At 41.6% G+C, this 23211-nt stretch overlaps 1 protein-coding gene across 1 annotated transcript in view; it reads left to right on the top strand.

The window, feature by feature from the left end:
- The window catches only part of Dnah7 (dynein axonemal heavy chain 7), a 239656-nt gene that overhangs the window by 15449 nt on the left and 200996 nt on the right, over window positions 1–23211 (top strand). The window contains exons 2-5 of the mRNA XM_023562205.2: window positions 6095–6157; window positions 9538–9594; window positions 18098–18206; window positions 18938–19079. Coding sequence (XP_023417973.1) covers window positions 6095–6157; window positions 9538–9594; window positions 18098–18206; window positions 18938–19079 — 371 coding nt within the window. The remainder of the gene's footprint in view (window positions 1–6094; window positions 6158–9537; window positions 9595–18097; window positions 18207–18937; window positions 19080–23211) is intronic.

Raw genomic sequence — 23211 nt, 5'->3', positions numbered from 1 at the left:
AATGGCAAATAAATACATGAAAAAATGTTCATCATATTACTCATTAGAGAAATGCAAATTAAAACCACACTGAGATTCCATCTCACTCCTGAAAGAATGGCCAGGATCAAGAAAAACACCACCAACAAATGCTGGAGAGGCTGTGGGGAAAAAGGAACTCTCCTGCACTGTTGGTGGGAGTGTAGACTGGTGCAACCATTGTGGAGGTCAGTCTGGAGATCTCTCAAAAAGCTGGGATTGGAAGTCCCATTTGTTCCAGCTATTCCACTTCTAGGCATATTCCCAGAAGAACTGAAAACATCAAACCACAGTGATATATGTGCACCCATGTTTATAGCAGCACAATTTGTAATAGGCAGATCTTGGAAACAACCTAAGTGTCCATCAACTGAGGAATGGATAAAAAAGCTGTGGTATTTTTATACAATGGAGTACTACTCAGCTATAAAGAATGATCACATTGAGATATTTATAAATAAATGGGCACAGCTTGAGACCATCCTCATAAGTGAAATAAATCAAACTCATGTGTATAGATACCGAATAGTTTCCCTAGTGTAAGAAATGGTAAGAGTACATAAAAGAATGTGGTAAATGTGATTCCCTATTATATTGCTTTGAAGCCTTATAATGGTTTCATCCATTATTTGGATGCTTTTATACTGGGTTGTTTGATTTTATGTCTGTGATGGTATGAACAGTTATTTTGAAGAAAACAAGACAATATAATAGCTGGTGCATATTTAATATCATCTTGTTTTGAAGTCCCATGACACTTTTGTTCTTCTGTCTCCATTGGTTTATCATGTTGTGTCTTATTAGATTTTATTATATGTGATAGTATAAACAAAATGTTTTATAGACAAGGAGATAATATAGAAACCATTGTTCATTTTCAGTTAGTTGGTTCTAAATATCCTGTAATACTTTCATTATCTTGAATGGTTTTACGCTGTCATGTTGTGTTTGATGCTTTAATATACGAAGTTATACTCAAATATTTCAAGGAAAGAGACACTCTGGTAGCTACTCTTATGTTGGGTTATCTTGTGGTGAAACATTATGTTGCTTAAATTGTTCTGTTCTGACCTGTGTTACTATGTTGTTATGTCCTCTTTTATCTTAATCTCCTTCTTTCTTTTAATTTTTTTTAATATAAAATGCATAAACAACATACTGTAATTTGTGGGATGCAACGAAAGCGGTCTTAAGAGGGAAATACATAGCAATAAATTGTCAAATCAGGAAAACAGAATGAGCACAAAGAAACAACCTAATGCTTCATCTCAAGCTTCTAGAAAAAGAAGAACAAGTTAAACCCAAAGCTCATGGAAGAGAGGAAATTGTAAAGAGTAGAGCAGAAATCAGTGCAATTGAAACTACAGAAGAATACAAAGAATTAATGAACCAAAAACCTGCTTTTTTGAGAGAATAAACAAAATTGACAAACCTGTAGCTAACCTTATAATAGAAAAGAAAAAAACCCAAATTCATGCAACAAGGACTGAAAAGGGGGGAAATTACTACACATCCCATGGAAATTCAAAAGACCATACATACCTACTTTGAAAATCTTGACTCACAGAGAGTGGAAAACACAGAGGAAATGGACAGATTTCTAGAAACATATGAACTACCAAAGCTCAACCAAGAAGATATAACAATTTTGAATATCCCAATATCAGCTATTGAAATTGAAAACATAATTAAAAATGTACCAACAAAGAAAAGCCCAGGTCCTGATGGATTCACAACTGAATTCTACAAGAAATTTAGAAAAGATTTGATGTCAATACTCCTTAAACTCTTCAGTGAAATTGAAAAGGAAGCAATCCTCCCTAAATAATTCCTGAAGGCAAGTATTACTCTCATACCAAACCAGAGAAAGACCCAGCCAAAAAGGAGAACTATAGGCCAATCTCACTAATGAACATTGATGCAAAGATTCTCAATAAAATACTAGCAAATAGAATGCAGCAAATCATCAAGAAGATTATACATCATGACCAAGTGGGATTCATTCCAGAAATGCAGGGATGGTTTAACATACACAAATCAATAAATGTAATACACCACATCAACAGAGCTAAAAACAAAAACCACATGGTCATCTCAATAGATGCAGAAAAAGATGAAGATGTTGATAAAGTCCAACACCTGTGCATGATAAAAACCCTTCAGGAACTCGGAATACATGGTGTCTACCTCAATATTATAAAGGCCATCTATGACAAACCAACAGCCGACATTATACTAAATGGACAAAAACAAAGCTTTCACTTTAAAATCAGGAGCAATACAAGGATGTCCACTATCACCACTCTTATTCAATATAGTTCTGGAAACACTAGCCAGAGCAATCAGACAAGAGAAAGAAATAAAAGGAATAAAGATAGGAAAGGAAGAAGTTGAATTATCACTATTTGCAGATGACATTATACTCTATATAGAAGACCCAAAGACTCCATTAAAAGATTACTAGAGGTAAAAAAAAATTCAGCAGTGTAGCTGGATACAACGTCAATGCTCAAAAATCAGTAACATTCCTGTACACAAAAACTCACCAAGAGAGAAAATATGGAAATATTGCCCTTCACAATAGCATCTAAAAAAATGAAATACTTAGGAATCAACCTAACTAAGAATGTCAAAGACCTATATGCTGAAAATTATGCTACACTGAAAAAGGAGATTGAAGAGAATATTAGAAAATGGAAGGATATTCCTTGCTCTTGACTAGGAAGAACCAACATTGTGAAAATGGCCACAGTCCCAAAACTGTTATACAGATTTAATGCAACCCCAGTCAAAATACCATTAACATACCTCACAAATCTAGAGAAAACACTCCTAAAATTCATTTGGAAACAGAAGAAACCTACAATAGCAAAGGCAATTCTGGGCAACAAAGGCAAGGCAGGAGGCATCTCAATTTCTGACTTTGAACTATACTACAAAACCACAGTGATAAAATCAGCATGGTACTGGCAGAGAACTAGATCTGAGGATCAATGGAACAGATTAGAAGATGCAAGCACAACTACAAAGACACTCAGCCACCTGATATTTGAGTAAAGGAGCTAAACAAAGGAAGATAGCCTCTTTAATAAATGGTGTTGGAAAAATTGGCTCTCCACATGCCAAAGACCGAAACTAGATGCCTATTACCATGCCTATTACCATGCACAAAACTAAAGTGTAAATGGATCAAGGAGCTAAATATTAAAATAGAAACACTAAATCTATAGGAAGACAAGGTAGGCAGAAACCTTGGACACGTAGAGGTAGGCAGAGAATTCATGAACAAAACGCAGTCTGCACGGGAAACACTTCAAAGAATCAACAACTGAGATCTCATATTATTGAAAAGTTTCTGCACTTCAAAAGAAATCACCAACAAAGTAAAAGAAAATCCACACAATGTGAAAGAATTTTAGCCAGCAACCCCTCAGAAAAAGGACTTACATCAAGAACATATAAAGGAATGAAAAACATCAAGCCCCTTAAATTCAAAGATCCTCTCCAAAAATGGGCATCTGAGATGAAAACACAGTTCTCAGATGTAGATATACAAATGGCAAATAAATACATGTTCACCATCACTGGTCATTCGAGAAATGCAAATTGAAAAAGCATTGAGATTTTATCTCACTCCAGAAAGAATGGCTGCCATCAAGAAATCAACTGATAACAAATGTTGGTGAGGATGCAGGGAAAAAGGACACTGCTCCACTGTTGGTGGGAGTGTAGACTGTGCAACCGTTATGGAAGTCAGTATGGAGAATTCTCAGAAGACTAGGATTGGAGGTTTCATTCAATCCAGTTATTCCTGTCCTGCGGATTTTCCCAGAAAAACTGAAAAGGTCATATCACAGCGATATATGCGCACCCATGTTCATAGCAGCACAATGTGTAATAGCTAAATCTTGGAAACAACCAAAATGCCCACCAATCGCAGAGTGGATAAAACAGGTGTGGTACTTTTATACAATAGAATATTACTCAGCTATATAAAGGTTGATCATGAGGCCTTCATAGGCAAATGGAGACAACTATTCTTATTAGTGAAAGAAATAATCATATTTATAAAAATCACATTGTGTCTCTAGTGTAAAACGTAATAAGAACTGTAAGAGTAATAAAATCCAAAATGTGTAATTGCTGTTGTAAAAAAGAGAGGAAAAGAAAGTGCTCTAAAAGATATAACTGCATGTATGTTTAAGTGTGTAGGATTGATAACCATGTTACTAGGTTTTTGTTGGATCGTTGAAAAGAACCGTTTGCAGTCTCGCTGTTTGAATGTCTATTTTGTATGCTTCACTTTTGTAACTTGAACAACTATTTCCAAGAGGACAATATGGCAGGTTGTCCCCAGAGACCCTGAGGTGGAGTTGTTCTGTGACTTTGGATCCAGGAGCAGCTCAGTCTCAGCCTCCTTACGTGGCTGCTGGCAATGCCACCATAGTTGCCGTGCAGAGGGCTCACTGTCACACAGAACCCCATACTGCATTCCATGCTGATAATAACGGGGGGCTTTTCCTGGGGTGCGCAGCCCTAGGCGGCTTTGGTCTTTTCATGGTTGTCTTCTGTTTCTCCACAGTTAGTTTCCTGATCCCGAGAGCTGGGCTCCTCTCTGCTGTCACCTTGCTAAGCATTAGGGTTACCAGGTGTCTCAATGCCACATCCAAGGAGGCTTCACCAACTTCCACCATGAAATTTTATTAAGGGTTTGGATTAAAGTTGTGTCTCTCCCTTTAGATGCTGAATTCAGAATGTGATTGTGCTTGGAGATGGTCTTTAATAAGGTGATTAATTTAGACTGAAGTCTCAGCGGTGGGTTCTACCCCAACAGGACTTGTAGGAAAAAGGAATTAGGACCCGGCAGAGTGATGATGACACGAAGACTCCAGGAGAAGCACAGGACCTCAAAAGAAACCAACCCTGTCCACACTTCGACTTCAAATTACGAAGAAACGAATCCCATGTTGTTTCGATCACTGAACCTGCGATGCATTGTTGTGGCAGCCTTGTAAACCAGTGCAGCAGTGGCATAAAGGCCATTCTCTGTTTTTATGTAATAAATATGTAAACATGTCTCAGAGGAGCACAGTACAAGTGCTCAGTACCTACAGGAGGCCAGTGGGTGCTGTCTGTACAGAGGCAGGCACAGCAGATGTGAAGGGCAGGTCTAAGGGACAGAGCTTGAGGGACACACGCAGAAGGGCCGTCCCTCCCCGAGCTCGGGTTCAGACCTCTTGGCGGAGGCTTTGGTTCTGGTCACTGTTAGAGGGACCCTGGAGGGGCAGTTCCCGGCCTGGCTGGCAGGGAGACAGCACTGCGGGAGGCTGAGGTAGAAGGAAGCCTCCCCCTGGCATGAGGAGGCCAGGGAAGCCACCCTGGGAAGGCCAGGGGAGCTTGGGGAGGGAGGCTGCCCTGGGCAGGGCGCTGACTGCTGGTGTCTGCACCTGGAATCCCAGGAGAGGGAGCCCTGGGCCCAGGAGGAAAGGCCTCGCTCTTATGGTGTGTCCTCAGTGTCCTTCACCGTGGTGTGGCGTTGGCAGGGGAGGTGTGTTCGGGGCTCCTGGAGCTTTGAGCTTGGAGCCCAAAGGAGGGCATAAAGGGTGGATCTGAGCAGGGAAGCACACAGATCAGCACCCACTGTCCCCAGAGCTTTCTCCTCGCTGGTGCCATCCCTGTCCACCACCAAAGGGCAGCAGCACTTTTGCATGGTGGACGCTGTGGAGGAATACAAGTGATACTTACGGGGGCTGGGGACTTGTTGCTTTGAACACATCGTCACCTTAGGAAGTGGGTTATTCTGGAAAATGAAGGAATTTTTTTCCATAGAGAAGGAAGGTGCAGATGCGTGAGCTTTGGACACTAATTAGATTCAGGTAAATTCCCAGGAGTAAATACAATCAGTTTCCCATTGAACAAACTTGGCAAGTGATGCCTTAGTGGCTCACAGGATTTTCTCTATGCATACAGGAGTAACTAGCGCACTCTTTTGGATGACCCACGTGCTGTACAGTTTAGTTGAGTGAATCGTGTTTAGTGCTAGATGCTAAAGGTTTCATTTTTTTTATATTTACAGGATAAACCAGTCAGCAAAGAGAAATGCAAGGCACCAGGAAAGTCCCGACCACAGTTGTCCATGGTAATTTACCACGTATCATCACTTGTGTTGCTTTTATAATAATATTGTTTACTAATTTTGCAGTTCAATAATTTGAAAATATGTTGCTGGTTTTCTGATGTTAAATTCTGTGTTTCCTTTGATTCTGTTCTGATGGAGATGTTCTTTGAGGCACATATCTTAGGAAACATCTGGATTAATAACTTCCCTGTTTCTAGAATCCCCTGGGATGTGCAGGGTTCGTGTGTATTAGGAGTGCAAGGCCTGTCAGGGTGGTGGGGAGGGGAATGTGAGTGTCCCCGACAGGCAGCGAGGGCCTGGGTGGCAGCTTTGTTGCCAGGCTCCGTGACATTCCAGCAGTTGCTGAGCCTGAGATTCTCGATAGGAAAGTCAGAGGATCTGATGATCTTGAAGCGGGTGGCTTTCCTAGTTCTAAACTGTGTACTTCCCGCAAGTGGGCAAAATGCCTTTCGTGAAGAGCACTTACCTCGTGGTTTTTGAGAATATTGAAGAAGCTCCTTGATGTAAACTCTTTAGAACAAAATAAAATTAACATAAAGAACAATTGAAACTAATGTAAAGAACAATATGAAACTAATGTAAAAGTAATATAAGGCATTATTAACAAGATAACTTGTATTCGTGTGTTTCGTATTGTCTTCAGAGCCTGGTGTGTGCTCTGCACATCTCATTCCAGTGGAGCGCAGTGTAAGTGCTAGGTCCCTGCTGGAGGCCGGCGGGTGCTTTACCCTAGAAGAGATTTCTAGGCACGTTTATTAATTTTTGTTTTTATTTTTGATAAATTTTGGTTCTTTAAATTGTTACCTGAAGTTAAGAAAGACCGTGTAAACTTTTTGATCCTCATTTTGCAGAAAGGACCAGATTTTATCTGGGAGCTTTGGAGGGCGGGTGGTGGCCTTGAGGAGGTGACTAACACAGGGCCTCGAAGTCTCAGACACTGCAGGGCCTCTCCCTTGCAGCGGGGGTCAGTGGTCCCCTATGGGGGTACACTGCGGGGTGCACCCTGCCTCCGAGGCCAGACGTTGAGGGGGGCAGGGGGCAGCTCTTAACTTCTCTGGGCAGCGCGAATCACTCAGCTGGCAACAGAGGAACAAGAGAGTCTGAGATGGAAAAGCTTGGAGCTCACTGAGGGGGGCTTTGAGGACCAAGATGAAGATGGGGCTCCTCTGAGTGCTCCTCACCCTCAGTGCTTGGGAGTGGTGTGCTCAGCGCTGTGCTGCGGAGACCTCCGGCACCATCCGGAAATGCGTCTCCCATTGTCTGGGTGATTTCAAGAGTCTGCTGGTTCCCTTGTTCCTCCTGTATGCTGTTCACTGCTGCTGGGACCATTTATACAGAGTACACTGTGTGTCCCTGCACGATGCATAGGGTAACAACATAATTTATCACCAAGAATGACGTGTCATCAACAGCAAAGGATACTTACGCTGGGGCAGTAAGTGTCAACCATGGCCATGTCCAGCAAGCCGGGATTTAAGGTCACTGCAAGAGGGACTGCGGTGGATGTGTATTGCTGGCCAGACCAGACCAGCCCCAAAGCCTGTGTCCTCTGGGACATAGTAGCAGCTTTCCATCCAGCTCCACGTCCCCCCTTGCCCTTAATCCATGTCCCCACCAAGACATGACTCCAGAGACCTCTCACCACCTCCTCTCACTGGCATCCCTCTGCTCCTCCCCTTTCCCCTGCTTGGCTTTTCTCCGCTGTACACATTACTTCCCGATGTCACATGGTGTATCTGTTCTGAAATGGCCCTGTGACCTCCAGAACGTAGCCTCTGTGATGGGAGGGATTAGGCCTGACTGTGGCTGAAGACCCAGGACGTGGCAGGAGGGCAGTACCTCCTCGAGGAAGGAAAGGATGAATTCGGCCGAGCTGGTCCGGGTCCCCTCGTGGTCCATCCCAGCGTCTCCCTCAAGCCTGCCGTTCTCTCAGAGCCCCCGTTTCTGGGGGCTCCCTCTGCCTTCAGTAGCTTGTTGTTGCCCCGCTCTGTGGAGACCAGCCACCCTGCAGAGCCCAGCCCCTCTCCTTTCTCCTTCAGTAGCATTCACGGGACTGTGCACTTCCTGCAGGTGGAAGAACACCTTTCCTTCTCCGTGCCCCGGGCACCAAAGCGGTGGAATAGAACTCACAGGGTGGTGTTTAAGTTCATTAGTGTAAACTTCTTAAGACAATATCAAATACACTCAAATTCATATAAAGAATTATTAATGAGATAACTTGTAATCTCTGTGTTTTGCACTGTCTTCAAAATCTAGTGTGTATTCTGCATCCTCATCTCAGAGGAGCACAGTACAAGTGCTCCGTGCCTACAGGAGGCTGATGGGTGCTGTCTGGACAGCACAGCTGCGGTACAGAGGCAGGGACAGCAGGTGTGAAGGACAAGCAAGGGACAGAGCCAAGGGACACATGCAGAAGGGCTGTCCTTCCCCGAGCTTGGGCTCAGACCGCCTGGAAGAGGCTTTGGCTCTGGTCACTGTTAGAGGGACCATGGAGGGGCAGTTCCTGGCCTGGCTGGCAGGAGGACAGCACTGCGGGAGGCTGAGGTGGAAGGAAGCCTCCCCCTGGCATGAGGAGGCCAGGGAAGCCACCCTGGGAAGGCCAGGGGAGCTTGGGGAGGGAGGCTGCCCCATCAGGGCGCTGACTGCTGGTGTCTGCACCAGGAATCCCAGGAGAGGAAGCCCTGGGCCCAGGAGGAAAGGCCTCGCTCTCATGGTGTGTCCTCAGTGTCCTTCACCGTGGTGTGGCGTTGGCAGGGGAGGTGTGTTCGGGGCTCCTGGAGCTTTGAGCTTGGAGCCCAAAGGAGGGCAGAAGGGTGGATCTGAGCAGGGGGGCAGCGCTCCCACCATCTGCTGCACAGATCAGCACACTGTGTTACCACTGTCGCCAGAGCTTTCTCCTCGCTGGGTGCCATCCCTGTCCACCACCAAGGGGCAGCAGCACTTTTGCATGGCAGATGCTGCTGAGGAATACAAGTGATACTTACGGGGGTTGGGGACTTGTTGCTTTGAACACATTGTCACCTTAGGAAGTGGGTTTTTCTGGTGTTTCGGTAAGAATGGACATGACATTTTAGCAATACAGAAGGGAAGTAAAACAGAGTGAGCTCTGAACAGTAAGTTCAGATAAATCCTTCAAAGTTGGGATAGATGAAAAGCTTTGTATACTTTCTAAAGCTTTTGACAATTTTTTCTTTATTATCTTGCTCTAAACAAAAGAATTCTAAGACAAACATTGAGCACATTAAAAATAGTAGAATGTATGTTTGGACCAGTGGGATAATACATGCTTGACTTTTTTAGTAAAGTGTAAAATTTGGTTGAGTGAATCGATTTTGGCATTAAGAGATTAAACAAGTTTTTCTTCCTCATTTTTTATGCAGGATAAATCCAAGGACAAATCCAAGGTATCAGGAAGAGTTTTGCCACAGTTGTCTATGGTAACTTACTATACATTCTTAATAAATTTTTGCCATTTAAAAAATGTTAAACTTACTATACATTCTTAATAAATTTTTGCCATTTAAAAAATGTTAGTTCTCAAACCTGAAAATCAATAATCAAATTTCTCATTTCTCATTTTGAATTTTGTGTTCTAATTTGCTTTTTTTCTGATAAAAAATTCTCAAGGTATATCTCTTAAGAAAGATACCTTAATAAAGTTACTGTATCAGTGGTGGTGAATCTGTGGCACAGGTACTTCTGTGGGCTATTTATTATTGAAAACTTTAAAAGAGTCACCATCATTGAACTATAATTTTACTATGCTGTTAGGATTTATATCTGGATAAACCCACTCCCCAAAGCTCATAAGCAGAGCTTTTTAAGGGTAATTGCATCATAGGCATCCTATAATTTAAGGTGGGGCACTGGGGAGTTGACTCTGGTTGGAAGAGGCTACCCACTGGGGGTGTGACCCACTCGGAGTGTGACCCGGAAGGGTTTGTCTCCCTCTCTTCCCTTCTCTGCTCTCTCTGCTTCTGACCACCATGATGTGAGCAGGTCTCTTCCACTCAGGCCCTCCCGCCATGCTTTCCTGCCTTGGAGCTGGCCAACTGTAGACTAAAGACATGCACCAAAGTAAACCTCTCCTCCTTTAAACTGTGGGTGCTGGGTGTTGTGTTTCAGTAACGTGAGAGTGACAAAGATGCATGCGCAGAATACGTGAGTGTTATGAATGAAAGATTTGCCAAGGTGGGCCAGTAGGAGAAGCATGAGTGTTGGAGCCAGGAAGTGAGAGCTTGGGTTAAAGCCCTGTCCCTTTGGCTCTGTGATGTTTTGGAAGTCATTTATTCCTCAGATCCTCAGTTCCTGGGACTGAAAATGAGAGGATCTGTTGATGTCAGCAGAATTGGCTTTTCCAGTGCTAAAAGTCTGTGCTTGAGAAGATTTTTAGATGTTGATATCCTTATTCATTATTTTGAGTCCACATTATCAATATTCTGTGGAATAGGCAGTTCATGGGCATTTTCAGTTGATAAAATGCTGGATGAGTTAGATTTTACTGCAATAAAATTTACTGTCTAGTAATTATGTTGGCTTTTTAAAGCCATTCAGTTACCCTCTTATGACTTTAGGTGTAAGCGTAAGTGGAGTTTCAGTGTAATCACTGTATTTTGGAATTATGATAAAACATACACAATATAAAATTTACCATCTGTCTTGGTTACTCTTCTCTCATTATTGAGACAAAACACCCGACACCCAAGATGAAGGAAGGAAAGGTTTATTTAGCTCACAGTTTGTGGAGGTTTCAGCCTGCCATCAGCTGGCTCCAAGGCAGGGTGGCCTGGCACAGGGGCAGCACTTCAAGGTGCCAGAAGACAGCAAAGCAGCAGGAGCAAAAAAAGGGAGAGTACAAGCCTCTTTTTCTCTCTTATATTCTACACAGGCCACCCCCAACCCAGATGGGGGAACCACGCACAAAATCTCTGTGCCCTCCTCTTGCACAGGATGAGGATGTTTACAAAGGAATGAACGATCCTGGCTCCCTGCTGAGCTGCTTAGTTAAACTTCTAAACTTCTCAAGTTGACACCATGTATCAACCATAACACCATCTTAATTGTTGCTTTAGGTGTACAGTTCTGTAATTCACATTGTTGTCAGACCATCCCTCTCATCCATTCCAGAACGCTCTTCATCTTCCCAAATAGATCCTCTGCCCCATTCAATGATAACTTGCCATCTCCCCCCTCTTTGGTCGCTTGCAAACCGTTGTCCTACTGTTTTTCCTCTACCTGTTTGACCACCTAGACATGTCGTATAAGGGAGTCAAGCGACCTTTGTCCTTCTCATCTGGCTTATTTCTCTTAGTATAATCTTTATGATTTGTCTGTTGTTTGTTTTGAGAGATGTTTTTAAGAGCTAAACTCAAATTACCATATTGACTTTGTATTATTTCATACAGAAAAACTTAAAATGATCATTTTCATGTAGAATACTGGAGTTAATATTGTTATGTGAATGATTTTGAGCATTTAAAAATACACATTTTCAGTAAAAATAAGCTTTTATTGAGAAAGCCACTATATCTGAACTAGTTTCCCCTAGGTCTGCACAGCTGTGCTAAATTTCTAGTTTAAAAGTTAAAAACCTACAATGGAATAGGCACTTTATTTCTTTTTAAAATTTTTAAAAATAATTTAAAAACAAATCAATCGCTCTTTATTTGTTTTACTTATCAGTACGTGGATTTAGAAGTATAAACTCAATTAAAAGTACTTATTGTCTGTAGCAGCGATGAATCAAACCCCTTTCCTATGAATCACATAATCATCTACAATGCTTTTTTGGCTGATTTTTCTTTATTGTTCTTTAAGTTTTATATGTCTCAAGAGAAACAGTATTTTAAAAAATAATCCACTGACTTAAATTGGTTTTTATTTGCACCTTACTTGGTTAACAGATCCCTAGTAGTAACCACTACCTCGAGCGATTTTCATTACAGCCCTGCTTCTTCTAGAAAGTGACTGTTGCAGTTGAAATTATGCTGACCCGGCCCAGGTGGCTCCCAGCCTCTGTGAGCAGGTGACCCACACCCTTCTGCCCACAGAACTCCCATGAGTCTTAAATCCCTTTTGGAGCAAGACAGGGGTGGGAGAATGCAGGAGCAGATGGTTGGACGGAAAGTCACTGACTTTCACAGTGTGCTCCTGTATTTCCTGAGAAAGAAGAACCTGACACAAAGCCTGTGTGTCGGTAGTTTACTTGGGAAGCAGGAAGGGGCAGGAGAGAGTAAAATTAGGCAGAAGGAGGAGTACTGTGAGTGTGGCCTAACAAGTTGATCTAGATCTGACAGGAAGAAATCGACTAAATTATTAGCATTACTAAGTCTGTAGATTTTGATTTAAAATATGCCTGTCTGCATTTGCTGATGGAGCTTAGTTTTCACCAGTCATGTTCTGTGGTTTGGTGTTGCAGTTCTTGGTGAGAGCTAATTAGCCATTGCCCTTTTAAAAGATATAAATGCTCTTCTGTCTGCTGTGATGCACAAATCTGAGCTAATTCTCCAGGCCAGGGCTGCTGGAACTGTGTCAGACCTTGCGGGGAAGAGTACAGAGTAGATCTCAATGGACTGGCACAGGCTTTTGTGTTGGAACCCAGTGCTAGACCGTCATGGTGAGATCCAGCACCTTTATAAACTGAAGGCCCCTTTTGCGCTGGAGTTCACACACAGAGCCTCTAGATCTGTCCTGGCATTGAATGGAGACCTATGCAATGGTGGGGCAGGTGAAAGTTTCAGCTTGTACCATTGCCTTCCTTGAAGTAGGCCCAGAGCATGCCTGCCCACCTCCTGAGAGTGCCCAGCCCCGTGTGGCTGAGACGTGAGTACTATCTAGCCTAGCATCAGCTGTGGTGGCCAAGGACTGTTACCATCCACTGTCTTCAAACCTGGGGAACACAGCTGCTGCGAGACCAGGGCTCACAGCTGGGGCCCTAGAACACCCCAGCACCAGCCGAGACCTGGAAACCAGTGCAGACTCAGATTTGGGCCTGCATAACTGCCAGCTGCAGTGTGAGCCTCTGTGCACCCCTCAGCTTGTGAGACTTGGGTGCCACTGGCTCAGCACCAGCCTGTGTAGCCAGGGCCTGGCTTCTCTAACACCACCTGAACTTCAGGCAGCCCTGCTTGACACAAGACCCTGTGTAGTAGGACAGGGTGGTAAGCATGCTTTACCCTGGAACTTAGCATTGTGCTGGTAGAACCAAATCCTGGGCAGATCCTGGCAGCCCCCTTCCCTAGCTCTGCTTGCAATCTGCACCTCTGGGACAGTCCAGTCCTAGGGGGAGACACACAGCCCCAGCCTATTGGGCTCCTATTCTAGCTGGCATCACTGGGGTTGGTTGCATCAGTCTTCAGCTATGAGTCTGTGTTTTAATAATAGGCAGTCTGTAGCTTGTGGCCCTTGTTCCTACCCTTCTGGTGTACTGGCTTGGCAGGCTGTGGGCTCAGGGTATGACATAGCTGAGTGGCATTGGTGTGATGTAGGAGCCTCTGGCTAGTCTAGCCATGATGACTCTACTCAGAGTCAGGTAAAATTCTGCAGTACCTGATCACTGGCCAGTAACTGTGGATGAATCACCTGGACCTACCCTGGCTCAGAGGAGAGAGTTGTGGGAAAAGACTAGTTTTTTAGTTATGCTCCTGGTTCTTTCTAAACATCACATCAGCAGTGTACTTGGGACAAGCCTGGGCATGGATTACCCTCTAGTACTGAGACAGCTGCAGCACACCAGGAGCAGACTCCTGGTGAACCTGGGCATGATAGTTGATGTTTCTATAAGGTCAGAGAAAATAAGCTGCTTGTTTGGAATTTCTGAGATAATGCTAGATTAGGAAGACTGGAACAGATATTCAGGCAATGTGACATGCCAGTAACATCAGGAGCTTTCAGGAAACTGTGACCTCACCTAGCAGTCAAATAAGATGTCAGAAAATGATCAGGTAGCCATCAACATAGGAGAACTCTAGAGGAATTCAACATCTGTGTTAAGGAAACCCGGAAAACTTAAAGAAAAGACAGAAAGCATTTCAATACTGTTTTTTTTTTTTTTTTTTGTCTTTTTCATTTTTATCGGTACCGGGGATCGAACTCATGACCACCTGCTTGCAAGCAGGTGCTTATGCCCCTGAGCTAAATCCCCAGCCCCCTTCTGTCGGGGTCGCTCCCGGCCGGCAGGAAAGACACACGACAAAGTCTGGCGGTGTGCAACCTTGCCTTTATTTGTCTCCGCGTGGGCCCCGCGAGGCCTCCACTCTGCCACCAGCCCTTTCTCGCCGGTGGACTTTCTCTATCTCTCTCTGTGCTTCCTCTCTCGTGGCGGGAGAGGCATTCACTTTTATAGGGTGACAGTAGCCAATCAGTTTAAAGCGCGCGATGCGGGCTGACTGGCTAACATCAGTTGTTGCTAGGCAGACTATCTTACAGAGCGGGTTGTTTAAGTCGCCAGCGCAATCAGGGGGCAGGAAGCAGGCGCCAACTTGGCTCACTCGATGGGAGGGGCAATCTAGCTCAGGCTCCGCTCCCACCCACAGGCCCTACGTCCGCCAAGTAAGGCGACCGGTGTCGGCTGCGGCTCCCAACACCCTTCAATACTCTTAACAGAAAAACCCAACAAAGTGATAGGAGCACTTTAAAAATACTGAAACCCTTGAGCTGAAAAGTACCTTCAGAAAATTCAATATGGAAGCTGTAATAAGCAAGGTAGATCAAATGGAGGAAGGAGTTAGTGAGCCGGAAGAGAAGCTACTTGTAAATGTATTTAAAGAGGGAAAAGAGAATGAAAGGAATGAAGAAAGCCTACAGAAAGTTTTGGACAGTATTCAAATAGTTCAAGTAATTACTTGAGTTGTGGGGGTTCCAGAGTAACTTGAGAATGCTAAAGGGGCAGAAAGCTTAGTAATAAATAAATAAATAACAGAAAATTTCCAAAACCTAGAAGAGGATAGAGTTGTCAGGAACAGGAAGGCCAAAGGTTTCCTTATTTAATTCCACAAGCTTACCCCAAGATATCTTATAATCAGGCACTCAAAAGTGAAAGGTAAAAAGATGCTCAAGGCTGCTAGAACAAAGAAACAGTACTGCCCCAGCTCACCTCACGGCAGACTTGTCTATAGAAATATTGTAGAAAATGCCTGAGCTTTTTCACAGCACCTAAGGCCAAAAAAAGATTCTCAATCAAGGTTTCTCTGTGCCCAGCAGAGCTGTCCTTTGGAAATGAGGAAGTGATAAAGAGATTCCCAAACAAAACAAAAATAGAGATTATATTTCTGCCAGACCCGTTCTGCAAGAAATATAAAGGAAGTTCTTCAAACTAAAAGACAGACATCTTCATGAGTAAGAAGTGAAATGGAAAGATATGAAACCCTGTAAGGGTGATTGTCAGAATGTTCTAAAATATGGGAAGCATGCTGTGCAAACCAGTCGTATCTTTAGTATGAAGGCTAAAAACAAAATAATTAAAAATGATAACTACATTAATATGTTAAGGCAGAGGCCATACATGTGTAAACTGGAATATTAAAAATTCAAAATGTGGGAAGAATGGATTGCAAATGTAGTTTTCTTTCTTTTTTTGGCTATATGTTTATGATACATGACAAATGCATTCACTGAGGGAAGTTGGTGTATATGACTTTCTTATCAGTATCTCATCTCTTCTTTTTTGTTTTTGTTATTTAAAATCATACTACTTGCTATCATTTCAAAATAGTTTATTATAATCAAGATATGTTTTTTCAAGCCTCATGGTAACCACAAAGCAAATATCTGTAACCTACAAACCGAAATTATTAAAAGAATCAAAACATACTACTAAAGTAAACCGTGTAATTACAAAGGAAGACTAGAAGAGGAGGAGAAATAAAGAGAATAAACAACACTACAGAACGAGTTACACAATGGCTGTAGCAAGCACTTAGCTATCCGTAATTACCTTGAATGAGTATAGATTGTGTTCTCGCATTAAAAGGCCTAGAGTGACTAAATGGATAAGCAAATGAGACCTAATGTTGCTGCTAAGGTGCTCAGTTCTCCTCTGATGACACTAAGACTAAAAATGAAGGCGAGAATAAGATATTCTATAGATAGAATCCAAGAAAAGCAAATATAGCTGTACTTAGGTAAAATAGACTTTAAATCCAAAACGTAGAAAGAGACAAGGAAGACATATGCCAAATATATAAAGCAAATACTACTAGTCATAAAGGGAGGGATAGACTCCAATATAATAATAGTTGTGGACTTTAATACTCTACTTTTATTCAGATAAAAAATCAACAAGGAAACAACAGAGCTAAATTACACTCAACCAAATGGACCTAACAGACATCCATATGACATTCCACTCATTAGCTTCTCAATACACACTGTTAACAGCACTTGAAACAGTGTCCATGATAAGTGTCCATGATAGAACGGTGTCCATGATAGAACACATGATAAGCTACAAAATAAAAGTTTTAAAAAGTTGAAATCATCTAGAATATTTTTTCTGATCTCAATACAACAAAACTAGAAATACAAAACAAGAAAAACTCCAGAAACTATACAAATCCATGGAAATTACACAACTTAATTCAACTAGTAGATGAAAGAAGAAATCAAGAAATATTTTTAAAATTGCTTAAAACAAATGAAATTGGAAACATAACATACCAAGACCGGTGGCATATAAGAAAAGGAATACTAAGAGAGATGTTTATAGCAATCACATCCTGCAGCAAAACGCAGAAAGATCCCAAATAAAAATGCAAGACGACAAGGAAAAAACCCTAAACAAATTTTTCAATCTAAAGGGAATGGAAAAATAAAACCCAAATTTAATAGCAAAGAAAAACATAATAATAATCAGGGAAGAATAAATGAAATAGTAAAAAGCAATACAGAAAAATCAACAAAATAGAACTGGTTCTTCAGGAAGATAGTTAAAATAGACAAAACAGTAGAACCAAAAAAAGAGAGAGAGAAGACACAAAATGAGAGATGAAAATGGACACAGCACCTAGGGAGTGTGTGTGGGGGATGATCCGTGGTACAGGGTCGTAGGTAAGGTAGGAGTGAGGAGCGCTGTGTGTGTATTGCACAGCAGAGTGACTAAATAATAATCTGTAGAAAGCTAGAGGAAAGAATTTTGGAAGTTTTCACCACCAAGAGATGAAGTTTTGAGGAGTAAGATGTGTTTAACTTTTTAAGCATTACACAGCGTATATAACTACCAGAATATCACTTGGCAACCCACTGATATGTGTAATATTTATGCTTTTATGAGACAGTTTTTAAAATGTAAACAAAAAAGAAGGCTTAAAGACAGTTGTCAAATGCTGAAGATGAGTACATCCAGCTGGCAGCCTGGCTTTTGAGAACATCTCACAAATGCTGCACGCCCTGGCCAGTCCCGGCTTGAGTAGACATAATACACCATGCCTTACGTAGGCCTGCTGTGGATGGTTTATGTCTTCCCAGACATCCTTATCTGTTTGAGAAAAGATGTGTGCATTTCATTAAAATATCTCTGTGGTACATGAAAAGGGGTTTGCTGTATTACTCACTGTCTTAGTTACTTTCTCTCATTGCTGAGACAAAAGACTCAATGCCCAAAATGAAGGAAGGAAAGGTCTGTTTAGCTCACAGTTTGTGGAGGGTTCACCATACTCTTCCAAGGCACAGCAGCATGGCAGAGGGCAATAGATCATGGAAGTGGAAAACAGCACAAGCAACAGGAGCAAACATGGAGGAGCGTGAGAGAGGACTCTTTCTGCCCATTACATTGTGTGTAGGCTGCCCACCCAGGGTGGGTGCAGCACTCACACCCATAACCCCAGCATTGGACTGTGAATCAATCACAGATTCTAGAAGCCCGCCCGCATGACTGCATGGGGCTTTGGGTGGACATCCAGACACAAACCATAACACTCACTAACACTTAAGTGTCTCGTTTAGGTGAGTACAAAGCCCCAGTGGCAGCAGGCTGCTCCATCCTTCCACCTGAATATAAAGCAGGAGAATGAGATCCCGGAGCCTTTTACTGTTAAAAATGAACAGTCTTATGGTAAGAACATTAATTTACATTCTAAATTTAAAGGTATTTTCTACAGGGAAAAAACTGTGTGACATTTAGTTAATAGAGTCATAAAAATGTAAAACTTAAGTGACATTTATGTCATGTAGAAAAATTTCTCCCAAATGTTTTCCATCTCAGAAATAATTGATTCCAGTTCTTCATTATTTCAAGCCTTTGTAAATGCTGTAAGAGCTGATATTTTAGGAATTTGGCTGTTTATCACAAATCTTTTATTTGTTGTAGTTAGAATTTACCTGTGTCAAAGGCCGAGAAGTTTTTTCTAAGAAATTTTTAGTTAGGCATAAATATTACTTTCAAATGAGTCATTTAATGTTTTATTATTTTGACTCATTAAAATACAATGCTTATCAGATTGATTACATTTAATATTGTTTTTTATTATTCTTTAAATTTTTAATGGCTGCACTGTCTTTAATCATAGTTTTAATCTTGTTCATTTTAAAAGGGCCTATGTAAATGTAATTGAAAAATTGTTATATTAATCAAAATATATAGTAAGTCAATTGAATATTCTTGAAATAAAAGTTTCTATTATGATAGTAGAAGATAGTAGTATTTTAACTTTCTGAAAATAAAAGAAAATAAATTAGACTTTCTTGAAGACTTAAAGCTTGTTATATTTTCTAATGGTGTTTTATTCTAAGTACTTAAATATTTTATGTTGCTTTTAAGAGGAACAATCTTTTTTTTAATTCAAGCTGAATACATTGAACACTTAGGAAAAAAAGACAGAGTCTTCCACCAAGTTGAAGATGCTAGACCATCTACCTGCAGGTCAAAGGCCAAGTCTCCTCACAGAGAACGAGAAAACTTTCGAAGTGCTCTTGTTAACGTCATCCTGTAAGTTCCTTATGCTGCCAAAGTGTGTCACACTAGTTAGAGCCCCTGAGAAATTTTATCTAAAACTCTTAGAATTGTGTGCATCTCCAAGGAAAGCCTTGTTGCAATGTTGATGTACAAGGAATGAAGGAGTTCGAGTTTAACCCTGTTAGGCATGTCCCACCTTGAAATACCATGAATTGTAAAGGCACCAACGTGAGTGCTTGACATTGGCGGAGTGATCACAGTTTCTGGACATTCTGGTGATAGCCATGTGGCTAGTGGAGTCTTTGGCTGGTGGTTTTTCCCCATCTCGTCAGCTCAGGTGATACACAGTGAGGTGACCTCTCTGACATTGTAGGACTCTTCATGTAGGCATGGAATGGGGTGGAGGGCACAGCAGTGCAGGCTGTGGCCGCCCCGTCCAGCCTGGCCTGAGCTTTCCAACTTTGTAGGGAGCGTGAGGAGGACTCAAGTTACTCTTCGTCTCATTTCCATGTGGCATTGTACAAATTGTTTAGCATTCTCTTGTGTCATTATGGTGCAAACAACCATGGGTTTTCATGACCCACTGTAGTGCATAAAGTCACCCCAGAACCCCGTTTTCTCACCCCTTCTGGCGTGACTTGCTGGATGGCTGAGTGCTTACAAAGGACGGGGGGATTTGTGGAGTCCTGTGCAGCTGAATTGATGGTGGATGCCTCCTCTAGAGTAGCTTTGAGTTTGCTTTTGCCAAGTGCCACCAGAATGTCACCTGCGTGGCCCACCACTGTACTGTTTTCTTGGCTTAGGCACACTTGGATCACACTAGTTGTTGAAAATCAATTCCAATATCAATGTGCAAGTAGCGCTCTGTCTGTCAGTTCAGAGAAGACATTCTTTTTGATTGTCTGGAACCCAGGTCAAGACAAATGAGGTGTCTTTCTTCTTCCTCCACCAGAGGTTTGGATAAAGAAACGTGTTATACTTAAGGACTGTTACCCTGAATGAGTACACAGATGAGAACATAGTGGCGCTGGGCCGGGCGGCTGGCTTTTTGGTAACTGAGTGAGTTTGGGTGCTTTGGAGACAAGTTGATGGGTTGGCCAGGTGGAACAGAGAGAGGGCACAGGTTACACAGCACAGGGCATCAGGGCGTGAGGGACTGAGAGGAGCTTCTTGATGTGACTTCTGTATCCCTTATTTCCAGCCCTTTTTAAACTGAGCGTGGCTCCCATGGTGGCTTTCAGGTTTATGAGGGTCTTTGTTGGAGTTAACTAAAGAATCATCAGAAAATCCCAAGCTCTGCCCCATAAGCTGTGTTTAGTCTTTCACTGTTTTTTTCAAACATGGTGTTCAAAGGAGCTTTCTAAGTTATTACCCAGCATTTATGGAACAGTAGAGATGGCAGTTTTTGTGATTCTCTTTCCTGCTGTTGTAAGAGACAGAAGTCTGTTTTTAACCTTTTTGTTGTGTGTTAATTGTGCTGAATGGAGACAGACTTACTGAAGTTCAGTCTTAGTAGTTTGTTTAATCCTGCCAGTCTGCCTGTATATCTATCTATCACCTATCATCTATCTGCCCACTAATCTTTGTGTGTGGCTCTGGGATGGATCTCAGGGGTCTCATGCATGTGAGGCAAGTGCTTTATCAGCAAGCTGCAGCCCAGATGTAGACAGCTTTCTGATACTTCTTATCTATGAACATTTAATTCCTGCCAATGTATTTTGTGTTCTATTTGTCGTAAATGGCCTTCATTTTAATTCTTTTCCTGCTTTTCATTCACTTGAGTGTTCTCAATTTTCTCTTTATTGCCATGGATTTAAAAATGATGAAATATATTTGTTTCTTAAATGACCATCCTAATCTTTAAAACTAGACATCTTAATTTAAATTTACAATTTTAAAGTTCATTTTGTCTGTCTTCCTCCTGAACCACAGATGTTAAAATTGTTTTAGTTTAACTCTAACTTACTTAGCATTTCTTATGTAATTTTTAAAAAGTGGTTTAATTCCCCCAAGATCTTAAATATGCATATTCTTTTTTTAAGTTAGTGAATACTTGCTTTACTAACATGTCACATAATTTCTTAGAAAATTACTTGCGTTCCACTCTCTACTTACAGTTCCATTTTCTCTTTGGTTGCGATTCACCCCTTAGTATTTCTCGCTGTGAGACTGTGCAGGGAGCGCTAACTTTCCTATCTGTGAAGGGCTCAGTTTCATCCTTGTTCGGGCTCAGTGTGTAATGGTAATCTCCCCGGTGCATCGGGCAGTGAGCAGGCACAAGTGCTGCCCATCGTTTCTGCCGAGTGTTACTGTGAGTGAGGAGCCCCGTCACTTTGTCCTCATTTTGCAAACTTTGTCCCACTGGACTCTTGCACACTCCCTTCTTTTATTTTTTACCAGTTTGTATTTTGTATTAGTACATGCGTGCGGTACACAGTGTTTACGCTACTTGAGTGCAGCTGATCCATGTGCAGGAAACATCTTAGTTCTTGTTTTCGGCCCTTTGCCCTGCCCTCACTCCTCTCTTCCCCCTTCTCTTGCTTCCCTTCCCACTAAAGAAAGATCTATCCCCCTTCTTCCTGTTATCTGTCTTTCATTTTGCCCTTTATAAGTTGCCTTTATAATTTGGATTTTTCCTATAGAAGAAACCTTGTGGCATTTAAGCTTGCATGTCTGATTTACATCAGTTTCTTGCAAATGCCTCAAGTGTATCCTTCTTTATGGCAGAGTAGTGATCCATTTTGTGTAATACCACATTTTCTTTATCGATTCATCTGCTGATGGACTATAGGCTGCTTCAAGATTTAGCTATTATGTTTTTCCTCTTTGAGCAGTTTCTTGCCCTCTCGCAATATTTACTGAATATTTGGTGTCTCATTTACTCTTTCAGTTTCTTACACCCAGGAGACAATACGATATTTACACATGTGAGTTTGATTTCTCTTACGAGTATGGTCTCAAGTCATATCCATTTACTTACAAAAGCCTCCATGTGGTCTTTCTTTATAGCTGAGTAGTACTCCATTGTATAAAAATACTACATCTTTTTTTAATCCATTTCTCAGTTGATGGGCATTTGGGTTGTTTCTAAGATTTAGCTATTATAAGTTTAGCTATTATGAATTGTGCTGCTATAAATGTGTGTGTGTGTATGTGTGTGTGTGTATCACTGTAGTATGTCTTTACGTCTTTAGAGAAGATACCTAGAAAGAGAAGAGCTGAGCCAAATGGAATTTCTATTGTTAGTTTTGCTGACCCTCCATCCTGATCTCCACTGTGGCTGTGCTGGCGTACCTTCCTACCAGCAGTGTACAAGGCTTTCTTTCTCCTGCAGCCTTGCTAGCATTTGTTGTTATTTGATTTCTCGGTGATAGCCATTTTTTCTTGAATGAGATGAAGTCTCAGTGTTGTTTACATTTCCATCTCTGACAACCAGTGATGCTGAATATTTTTATATATTTATTAGTTATTTGTACTTCTATTCATATCAGTTGCTTACCTTTCAGTTGGGTCTTGTATTTTGGGTTTCTAATTTTTAAGTTCATTGGATATTTTAGAAAATAGTCCTCTGTCTGAGGAACAGCTGGAAAAAAGTTTTCTCATTCTGTAGGTTGTGTCTGTACTCTGCTAGTTATGACCGTATTTGTAATGTTTCTTGGTAATATATCTTGTGCCATTGGGGTTCTGTTTAGAAAGTCCTTGCCTATGCCTATGAATTCAAGAATTTTATCTATTTTATCTCCTTTTTTAACATTCAGATCTGTACCCATTTTAGCTAGCACACAGTGAGATGCCTGGGTCTAGATTCAGTCTTCTGTCTGTGTATGTGCTGCCGAAGTGAGCAGTCTTCTTCCTGTAGATAGCCAGTTTTTCCTCCAATAGATGTTTTAGCCCTTAATCAAATTCATATAGCTGAATCAGTCTCTCTGTCTCTGTCTGTCTCTCTTTCTGTCCCCCTCTCAGCCTCTCTCTGTTGGAACATTTTATTTTTAAGCATGGCACATAGACCTTTTTAAAAAAAAACAGCTTTATTGAGAGAGAATTTATAAATCATTCAATTTATCCTGGTAAGTGTAAAGTAAGTGTAAAATTTAATGAGTTTTAGTTAACGTCTATAGTTTCGCAATGCACACCTAAACTTACTTTTAGAATACAGTTCTTGGGT

The sequence above is a fragment of the Cavia porcellus genome, unplaced genomic scaffold, assembly GCF_034190915.1.
Source record: "Cavia porcellus strain 051 isolate PalLab524CR breed Dunkin Hartley unplaced genomic scaffold, mCavPor4.1 scaffold_12, whole genome shotgun sequence".
NCBI lineage: Eukaryota > Metazoa > Chordata > Mammalia > Rodentia > Caviidae > Cavia > Cavia porcellus.
This window is presented reverse-complemented; position numbering and strand designations above follow the sequence as displayed.